The sequence below is a fragment of the Oncorhynchus tshawytscha genome, linkage group LG10 (assembly GCF_018296145.1).
Source record: "Oncorhynchus tshawytscha isolate Ot180627B linkage group LG10, Otsh_v2.0, whole genome shotgun sequence".
NCBI classification, from domain to species: Eukaryota; Metazoa; Chordata; class Actinopteri; order Salmoniformes; family Salmonidae; genus Oncorhynchus; species Oncorhynchus tshawytscha.
Window position 1 is genome coordinate 59,731,277 of NC_056438.1, and position 11,161 is coordinate 59,742,437.

The window sequence follows — 11,161 nt, forward strand, 5'->3', positions numbered from 1 at the left end:
TATTCCATGTGAGAAATTGCCAAGAAACTGAAGATCTGGTACAACGCTGTGTACTACTCCCTTCAAACTGGCTCTAACCAGAGTATAAACTTGGATTAGGTAACACAATGTGCCATTGGAACACAGGAGTGATGGTTGCTGATAATGGGCCTCTGTACGCCTATGTAGATATTCCATAAAAAAAATCTGGGCCTTTCATTGCAGTGCTAGCTGTGCCACCAGAGACTCTTGTTTCGCACCCAGGCTCTGTCGCAGCCGGCTGCGACCGGGAGGTCTGTGGGGCAACACACAATTGGCCTAGCGTCGTCCGTGTTAGGGAGGATTTGGCCGATAGGGATATCCTTGTCTCATCGCGCACCAGCGACTCCTGTGGCGCTGGTGCGCCAGGTGCACGGCGTTTCCCCTGATACATTGATGCGGCTGGCTTCCGGGTTGGATGCGCGCTGAGTTAAAGAAGCAGTGTGGCTTGGTTCGGTTGTGTTTCGGAGGACGCATGGCTTTCGACCTTCGTCTCTCCAGAGCCCGTACGGGAGTTATAGCGATGAGACAAGATAGTAACTACTAACAATTGGATACCATGAAATTGGGGAGAAAAGGGGGTAAAATTCAAAACAAAACAAAAATCTGCCGTTTCCAGCTACAATAGTCATTTACAACATTAACAATGTCGACACTGTATTTCTGATCAATTTGATATTTTAATGGACAGAAAATGTGCTTATCTTTCAAAAACAAGGACATTTCTAAGTGACCCCAAACTTTTGAACGTGTGTGTGTGTACAGGCCTAAGGTTGAGACAATAAGAAGACAGTGGCAGAATAAATTTAACCACACCTTTTTGTTTCATTACAAAACCGGAGAGCAACATCTGTCTGAAGTCCACAAAACATATTCATGGTCAAGCAAGTGAATGTTTCCACTAAACAACTATGGATTTAGAACCACAGAGTTACCGCAAGTCACAAAGAAAACAAGTGCCGTTTCCGCTATTCAAGCATTATTTCAACATCATCTAATCGCCTATGCTTAGTCTAATACAGTGACAACTAAAAGATACCATAAACGATTTAGTCCAAACAACGTAAGCTAAATATGATGCGGCTGCCCCTGGCACTGATGTGCACATGTACGCATGCAAGTAGAAAAAAACGTGTTGACCCGCCCTACTTGTGGAGAGATGGCAATTCCATTATTTTTCTTGTTGCCTAAACACGCTTTTAGTTTTTGTTTCCTAGGCTACCTAGCTAAAACACTTGCCCGCTAGCCTAACTTCCTTTTCATGATCCACCAGGCCAGCTAATTAACATTAGCATACTACATCTAGCTTCCATCCTCTCAGGCCAGGGGCACAATGTATGAATTTATGGTTGGATCAGAATCACTGTTACAATCATTGGCCAGTACAGAGAATTAAGTAAAACCACAAGTCCAAATCCATATCTTCATCCATGGCTAATTTAGGTTAGGGACGATTTTGGTTAGCTAGCTGAGGAGGACAACGACACAACGAGATGCAGCAATTCAAGTTTTTTTCTGTCAATTACTTTTGGCTTCTGATGTGATTGGTGTGAAGCCAAATCCAAACTGGCTTCCCTTTTTTGGTGCGCCAGGACCATTCACAGCTGAACTCACTCAGTTTAGCTCAACAATGATTGGCTATTATTTTTTTTACAAATGCTTGCTGGCTTCCCTTGCATTCAATGCCACGAGCAGCAACAATGTCATTCTCTTTTTGACCAGACCGCATCAGATTGACTACACATACTGAGACGGAGGGGCACTGTTTCGTTCGCTTGGATACTTTCTCTGGTGAGATACATTCAGCCTCTTGCAAATTGAAGGACTTTTATGAAACACAGAGACGAAGGACGCATTATTTGTATGTTTCTTCTTGGTCAACATGGCTTCCCTTGAAAACCATGCATATATGCTGCAGAAAGCTAACACAATATCATGCCCCGTCACCTTATTATTTCGGCCACTTACATAACGAGCAAGTTTAAGTTAGGGGTTTCATTAACGCAGAAATCTTTGTTTTTCACACAGGAAAAAGATCAAATGTATAAATATCCTGCTGCGTTTTCTAAACACAGATCTAAAATGCTTATTGTAAATGTGTGCTCTGCATCAGACACATTTTGTGCTTCAGTTGCACTTTTCCACTCGGCTGACAATTCACGAACGGGCATTCTATCAGCAGACAGAGCTCTGACTGATATATATGGAGCTACTTTTCTCACTGTAGCCAGCCTACTTTTCTCACTGTAGCCAGCCTACTTTTCTCACTGTAGCCTGCCTACTTTTCTCACTGTAGCCTGCCTACTTTTCTCACTGTAGCCTGCCTACTTTTCTCACTGTAGCCTGCCTACTTTTCTCACTGTAGCCTGCCTACTTTTCTCACTGTAGCCTGCCTACTTTTCTCACTGTAGCCTGCCTACTTTTCTCACTGTAGCCTGCCTACTTTTCTCACTGTAGCCTGCCTACTTTTCTCCGGTAAAATGCCAGATTCACTTTTAAACAAAACAATTGGAAATGTATCTGGCTACATTCTATGATAAAGATTAGAAATATGATGCCCATGCATATTTTTTTTCTGAAAAAGACCTTGCTTTTTCTTTGCAAGGTAATTTACTTGTGTGGCTGCCAGCCAAATAGTGTTGCACTTCTGTTGTCATCTGATGACGACAATTAAGCTGTATTTTCTGTGACGGAAAACTATAGTTGCACGACCTTGATCACTCTATTGAAGCAAAAAAAACGTGATATTCAATAAACGTTCAATAAACGTGACCATTGTCAATACATACCTGGACTCTCCTGCCCCAACTTTCTCCTGTTGTGCTATTTACAAACATACACATGACTGTTTCAACCGTTCTGGGGAACTATGGTAAGCTTCATAATGTCAAATAATGTGACCGGTGAAATGAAGAGCGGAATCTGCTTTTTCTCCCAAATATTCAAATGTATTGGAAAAGGTAGATTATTAATCATGGAATATCAGTCGGACTCTGTCAGAATAAATGTTTCTTATCCGAGCAGTTAAATGAATCCTCTACTGATTCAATAGTAATACAGTATCAACAGCATCCATTTTGTAACAAGTGCAGTAAGGTAGACATCACTCTGACCCCCTGTTTATCTGGACAGTAAAAACAGCATTAATTTTGTAATTAACACAGCACCTACATACAGGGCTGCTGACAGCTGAGGTATTTATGACTGGTGTCCCTCAGGTTTTAGACAGGGGGCTCTCGTTTCAGTCGCATAAAATGCCTAAAGTAGAGAGGATTAGTGTGTTGAGTGAAGCAGGAGCCAGGCAAATGGGCGTGTAACTAAGACTGCAGAAATTGCTGTTTTCTTGGAGCGTTATACATTTATGAATATGTACATTTGTAGATTGTAGGAATACAATTTAACAACAAAAATACAGTGAGGATATGAGAAATAGCCTAGCGGTTAGAGCATTGGGCCAGTAACCGATAGGGTGCTAGTTTGACTCCCAGAGCCAACAAGGTGAAACATTTGATGTGCCCTTGAGCAAGGCAATTAACTGTAATTGTGGAGACCCTGGCCGTGACCCTACTCTGAGTGGGATATGGAAAAAACACATTTCCAATTCACACATCTGTACATGTGAAATAGGACAAATGTAGGCACCCACATTATTATTATTATTATTATTATTAAATATGGCAATTTCTGGATATATTATTTCTTCTTAAAATGTGAATATGAAATATACTTCCAGTACTGTATAAAAAAACACAACAGTAAACCAACATGCTTTGACTTTTTATATTAACCCCTAAATCAAGATTGATCTCTTTTTCTGGAATAAATAGAATGGTAATTCATAGTCCTTCTACTTGAACATGGGGATAATCCAACTCTGTTATTCTTTGCCCACATTGGCTAGTCTCGTTGGAATCGTCGCTGCTCTATTTTGGAACGTTAAACTATATGAAAATAGACAGTGGCCCGGCTGGCGGTGGCGCCTCTCCTTCCAGAGTCTCAGGGAGAGGGCAGCCTGGTATCAAATGTCAGTCGGTGATGCATCAGGAGACATGATGCTTGAGTCAATGTATTGCCAGCAGCATACCACACTGCATCCCACTGCTGGCTTGCTTCTGAAGCTAAGTAGGGTTGGTCCCTGGATGGGAGACCAGATGCTGCTGGAAGTGGTGTTGGAAGGCCAGTAGGAGGCACCCTTTCCTCTGGTCTAAAAAAATATCCCAATGATTGGGGACATTGCCCTGTGTAGGATGCTGTCTTTTGGATGGGACGTTAAATGGGGTGTCCTGACTCTCTGTGGTCACCAAAGATCTCATGGCATGTATTGTAAGAGTAGGGGTGTTAATTCCGGTGTCCTGGCTAAATTCCTAATCTGGTCTTCATACTATCACGGTCACCTAATCATCCCCAGTTTACAATTGGCCTGTTCACTCCCCCCTCTCCCCTGTAACTATTCCCCAGGTTGTTGCTGTAAATGAGAATATGTTCTCAGTCAACTTACCTGGTAAAATAAGGGTTCAATAAAATATATAGTTTCTAGAACTGCAGTATATAGTTTCTAGAACTGCAAGACCATTGTGTCCAATTGAGGTCAAACATGCTTTTGGGCCGATTGACTTCAAATTTCATATGCCAGGTCATGACGGTCCCCCGGTCACACATGTATAATTTGGGAAGATTCAACCCTCTTAATCCTTCGAAATGGCCCCTACAACCCCCAATTAAGTCAATTATTTTATCACAGGAAATTCAATGACTCTCTTTAAGGGACTCTCTTTAACAATGCCCTGAGTTTCAAGTCTTTGCGTTAAGAATTTACCATTCTACAGAGGATGGAACATGGAAGACAGTGTTTTTGTGTAACTGCAGGGAGAGAATGACCATGTTGAGGATGAATTAAGCCACTTCCTATTAACACAGGGCATTCCCTATCAGGTCACAATGGGGTATGTTAGCTAGCTATATCACAGTCCACTGGGCATCATGGTTATGTAAGCAGTGTAGGTGATGATTTTCTATGGAAGAAAGGCCTTCTCTGTGGGACGAAGTTTTCTGTGAAGAGTTCATTTGACATGGTCAGGTGTAGGCTTGCGTTTATCGGGAGCGTCTGCTGAATGACCCCATACTTGAATTGTATTTCTAGCCTCAACCATTTTGCCAATGTCACTCAAAAGCACCTTAACTCCGCTTCAAGTGAGGCATACCTTTCTGCCATGTAGTGTTAATAATTGTTAATTGGGTTAGAGTTATGTCAATTTAGATTGAAACCTAAACCTAGATTGAAACCTAAACCTAGATTCAAGTCCTCATCCCGGCTCAACCGGTTCTTAACTGACTTGCATTGTTAAATAAAGATTAAAACAAATATATTATTATATCTCCCTAACCCTGGCCTTTTCTCAATTAGATTTGCTCACCTGCTTCCTTTCTAATCCGTCTTCTCTAGCCTCCTTTTGGAAAAGGTAATAGTTAATCGAGGAGTGAACATGGATGGAAATGCACTTCCCCACTCGCATGTCATCAGGCAAATGTCCTTTCATAGGGGTGGATCCCAAAATAAATGTGTAAAGTGATCAAAACAAATGAAGTTAGTTTTGGAAGAGACATTTTAGAGAGAAACCAATAAGTAGCATATTGATTTTAAACATGTGCATGTTTTTCTCTGACAAAACAAAAGCTGATTCAAAGGGTGTGTGGCAGACTTCAAAACTCTGATACACATGAGCATCCTCAATGAAAGTTGGCTATCAAGGAGGGGAGGGACAAAAAAACGTATCCAGAACGCTGCAGCCCCCCTGGTTTTCCACCTTCCCAAGTTCTCTGTCACCCCACTCCTTTGTACACTCCACTGGCTTCCAGTTGAAGCTCGCATCCACTACAAGACCATGGTACTTACCTACGGAATAGCAAGAGGAACTGCCCCTCCCTACCTTCAAGCTATGCTCAAACCCTACACCCCGAGCACTCCATTCTGCCACCTCAGGTCTCTTGGCCCTCCCACTCCTTTGAGAAAGCAGCTCCCACCCAGCCCAGTCCAAGCTGTTCTCTGTCCTGGCACCCCAATAGTGGAACCAGCTTCCGCTTGAAGCTAGGACATCTTCTGAAAACATCTGAAACCCTACCTCTACAAACATCATCTTAAATAATCCTCCTCCTCAACTTGGCTAAATCCTAACCTTAGCTTTAACCTTAACTTCTTGTTCACATCCCACCTCAACCCTAAACCTATGGCTTGAGTTAGGGCTGAGCCGGTATGTGAACATGAACCTAACCCTGTCTGTCTGTCTGAGAGGTGGAGGTTGAAGAGCAGAGGGGGAGAGAGAGAGGGGAGAGGCAGGGAGGGAGTGAGAAATAAGGGAAGGAGGGTGGATGGAAGAGTAAGTAGAAAGAGTGATAGGGTGGGAGAGAGGGGATTAGAGAATAGAGAGAACAGCTATCTGTCTGAATTTATGCCAGTCTTTTCACCAATTTTGCCTTGAATGCAATGTATTGACTTATGCATCAATACCCTTGATGCATATCTATGCCTCCAGTATTCTTGATGAATTTCAATTTTGATATGCATTTTTTTGCATTGAATGCAATGTATTAACTTATGCATCATGATGCATATCTTTTTGCAAAAGCATCACAGACTGATGCTTATCAATGACATGTTGCAACGGGTCATCATGCTTGGGGTGTTATGGATGGTGACTTTTGGGAAATCTTACTGGATGCTTGGGGTGTTAGACAGCGACTTTGAGTGACACTTTGCCATGAACTGCTTCCAAGGGGTTATGGCCCCAGCTGTCATAATGATGTAAACCCATATGTAACAATAATTATTCATAATTTGATGGGTGCTTCTATTTGTCCTATTTTAGATGCATGTGTGAATTGGAAATGTGTTGTTTTTTTGCATATCCCCACTCCCAAGACACCCTTGGAAAGTGGGGCCACGGTCATTCTCAATGGCGATTCTAGAGCCATTAGGGATAAGTGCATTGCTCATTGGCACATCGACAGATGTTTCACTTTGTTGGCTCTGGGATTCGAACTAGCGACCTTTTCAGTTACTGGCCCAACGCTCTAACAGCTAGTCTAACTGTGTGAAGCCATATAGTGCTATGTTTATTTGGTCTGGTCCCATACTGTATGTTCTGTTGCCAAGTCTTCTATGGTTACAGCATGACCCCCCTACACATTTTGTCATGGGGTGCAAAGAACATTTTTGTGGTTTTGAAGCACATTTTCATGCAATTCTATACATTTTACCATGTGATATTTGAGTGACTAAAAAATTCCAACAATGTCTATGGGCTAAAAAACCTAAATAAAAAAAATGTTAGCTGACATGGGCTAGTTGATCTGGACATTTCTGACAAGTTATAAATAGCTCTCTAAGGTAAGTAATGGCTGACATGACAAGAGGAACTGATGATACACTACCTAATTTCAAAATTGCACCTTGTGCTTTCTACTACTTTCAAGAGTAATTTTAAAGCCAGACTGAATTCCTTTAAATCATTTTTTTTTTTTTAAGTTTGTGAACCACTGCTTTAGACTAGGCTGGGTTTAGACTAGCCTAATGTTGAAGCCAAACTGCATTGAGACACATGCCTTTCTCTTAACACCTAATGGAAAGAACACTGGCCAATATGACTCCGTCACCATCGTGTTTTACCATTGCCCTTTACACACACAGCTTTTGTGTTTTCCAAATGTAGTGAGAGTAATTTGAAATGTTGATTTTTAGATGTTAGTTTACCATCTGAGAGGCCCGTCTGTAACGTCCAAGGGCCTGTGCTGGTCAATGGACTAGAGATTGACGAACACTGATCTAGATTATTCTAATACCTTCAATATCCCATGTGGTGTATTCCCCCTCCCCTACCTGTGTGTTTGGGTGAGGAGGGCCTCCCTCCCTGCTGTCCCTTGTGTTATATTCTCATGTGGAATGTGCCACAACAGCATGGCTAAAATAAGACACCAACATGACTGAGAGGGGGCTGGTATTAGCCAGCTAAATGTCAGATAGTGGGGATGGCTGGACTGTGAAGACATGTTTTTGTTTGACATATGACGAATGCCCTTGCAGATTTATCCTCTTCAATCAAGTTGACCTTTCTTTAGTTTAGATGGTATATCGGTTTACTATTTACTTTTGATGGGTTGAATGTTACTGGCATTTAGTATTCAGTCCCTTCTTTATTTTACAGTTGTATTTGCATCTATGTAGAGGGAGAAGCCAGTGTGTGCGCTGTGTGATTCGCTCTTAAGTCTCTAAGCAGCCATTTTATTTATTATAACTGTTTATTTATGTTATGGAACTGTGGAAGTGGTTGGTTTGTCAGATCAAAGATTTACTCTAACATTTTAGATTTGATTTGTTTATTTTCAAAATGCTTTATCCACCGATGTTTCACACTTGTGTTCTTTTCACCAGGAATAAATGCTTTATGTATGTATAAAATATCACTGTCTTCAGATTTTTTTATTCATATATTTTAGATGTGTATTACGTTTGGTTTTGTTGCAAAACACTATCCATTGTTTAGCTGGAATGGAATGGTCGGTTCCTGTATAATATTTAACTTAGAATTCTAATACATCACAAATCTAGCCTTGTCCTATAGTGTTTGGCCTCTTCTTATATATATATATATATATATGTATATGTATATGTATATGTATATGTATATGTATATATGTATATATATGTATATATATATGTATGTATATATATATGTATGTATGTATGTATGTATGTATGTATGTATGTATATATGTATGTATGTATGTATATGTATGTATGTGTGTGTGTGTCACATTTGATTGTGGTGAAGCTTGCAACCTCAGAGGTGTTTTGAAACTAAATGTGACTCTGAATGAAACCATCTAGTGATAGGTTAAACCAATGACTGTATATATGAATGGACAATGCCATTGATCACGTGACACCATTCATTCATTTGTGAAGACTCAACAGCGCATTGAAGCCAAATTTAGTTGTTTAAGTTGGGGTCTCATGGAGACAAAACATACGCAGTTTGAGCTACTCTTTGGAGTGACCGTTGCAAGCTCTGCGCTGCCACCTCTCATTTAATAACTTGAATTGAAGACCGACCGGGGTACTGCAGGCTACCATTAGCAACTAAATTATCTACTTCTGTGTGCGATTTTAAAAATAGATATTTTCTTCAAGGACATGCATTTAGTATATTACTAGCAGTTATTTGTACCGTGATTGTTTTAAAAACGTTTTTTATTTATACTAAGATTGACCATGAATATCGCCATTTTCCCATTCATTATAATGGGGATCCTGTTTTCTTCTAACAATGCCTGTAGTACCAGAGTTGGCCTTGAACATATGTGGCTTCAATGAGAGGGGCAGTCGTTCTCCCCTGGGTTAAACACGTCTGTCATTTAATAACCCATTCCACGATTAGATGTGGAAAAAACACATCTCTTTCATAAGTTCTTTAAACCAAAAAAGCTAATTACCAACATTTCTGAAAAGGGATATATATATATATATATATATCATTTTGGAATTCAATCAATTAAACTCTTCATTTGGGTTCAAGTGATCAATAATCCCCTCAGCTGTTATGATAGTGTGCTTTTTTATAAGGCATTCATGGGTTGTGCCTATAGGTGATTGTTTGTTAGATTCGTGCGTGGTGGCTTGAATGTCAAAGTGAAGCATTGCTGATAAGATACTGGAGGTGAGCAGAGCCCATGAGAGTCCCATGGTGGAGTGAATGAAATGTGAACCAGGCTGTACACATCACCCACGTCACTGGAAGTATGGCCTTAGAAATATGTCAGCACAGCATGGTGGGCCTGGAGCCGTGTGGGTGTTGTATGTCAACCCGCACCCTGTGCTGGGTCGTGACTGCTGAGGGGCATGTAAGGGTGTCATGTGACTGAGCGACGGCCTCGACCTGACATAGACACTGCCAGAGCAGGAGCCTCTCGGGCAGCTGTCCAATATAGGATGCTCAGGCTAGATGATATATCACTACTACTACTGTATTATACTGTAGACTAGATATCTGTTCTTTAGGCTGGGCAATGGTGTAGTGGTAGTAGTACATGAAGCTCGATAGGGAGGGAGGATAACTATATTCCACTCTACTGCAAGAATATTAGTTTTCTACACATTCATTTGATTGATTTGTTTGAAATCTGAACCAGGTTTGGATTCATTTTTGAGGTATTTGAAGATGTTCTCTGATACTGTTTGGTTGTCCAACCCGTTCCTGACAACCTACATACGGTACAGCCAAATGAGTCTACTGTATTGTCATAAGACTCACAAGCTTTGCTTACACTGCACTGTGAATATGATCCACTGAAATTAGTTGATTGCTGTGCTTTAGGACAGGACGGGTTGATATTTTCTTGGCAGGTTTCCAGGCCCTGGCAGCGCTTAACCATGCTCTGCTAATGATACATGAGGATACTTAATGATATTGAAATCAATATTCTTCTGAAAAGCTAAATCTATTGGGGACCCACTCCACTATTACAGTATTATGTGACAAGCACATACTCTATTGCAATGGAATATCCCAATTAGAAAGGCCACTTTTAAAAATATTTTAGTTTCACCTTTATTTAAAACCAGTTGAGGCCAGTTGAGAACAAGTTCTCATTTACAACTGCAACCTGGCCAAGATAAAGCAAAGCAGTGCGACACAACACAGTTACACATGGAATAAACAAATGTACAGTCAATAACACAATAGAAATTGAGTTGAGATCACCTGTGAACATAGCAACCGCACCACAGGAGATTTCTAGGGGAACTATGTATACATGACAGGCCTGTGTGGATCAGTGCTAACTGTCAATCGTTCTCTGGTCCTTTGTCTTTCCTCCCCAGTCTCCGGCATCTCGTCTTCCCCCACCCCACCCAGCACCCCCAGCCTGCACATGCTGTTCCCCCAGGAGGTTCACCAGAGTGCCCCAGAGCGCCTGGAACGCTCCCTCTCATCACCCCCACCAGACACCGGACAGCGCCTCAGCCTGCCGTCCTCTGCCAAGCCCCCCATGTCCTCCTCCTTTCCGATACCCTACGCTTTCCCACTGCCCCAAGCTACCTCACAGCCAGTGAGTGATACCTCCTTACTTCCTACTACACCAACCTCTGGGT

General features: G+C 41.5%; 1 protein-coding gene across 6 annotated transcripts in view; it reads left to right on the forward strand.

Annotated features, from left to right (window-relative positions):
* LOC112260549 (5'-AMP-activated protein kinase subunit gamma-2) overlaps nucleotides 1-11,161 on the forward strand; it is a 38,336-nt gene that overhangs the window by 16,641 nt on the left and 10,534 nt on the right. For 5 of the 6 annotated variants that reach the window (XR_002955027.2, XM_024435746.2, XM_024435749.2 and 2 more), the window contains one exon: nucleotides 10,892-11,118. The exons of the other annotated variant lie outside the window; for it this stretch is intronic. Coding sequence is in view for 4 of the 5 variants with exons in the window: in XM_024435746.2 (XP_024291514.1) it covers nucleotides 10,892-11,118 (227 nt within the window). In the remaining variant the exon portion in view is untranslated. The remainder of the gene's footprint in view (nucleotides 1-10,891; nucleotides 11,119-11,161) is intronic. 6 annotated transcript variants of the gene reach the window in all.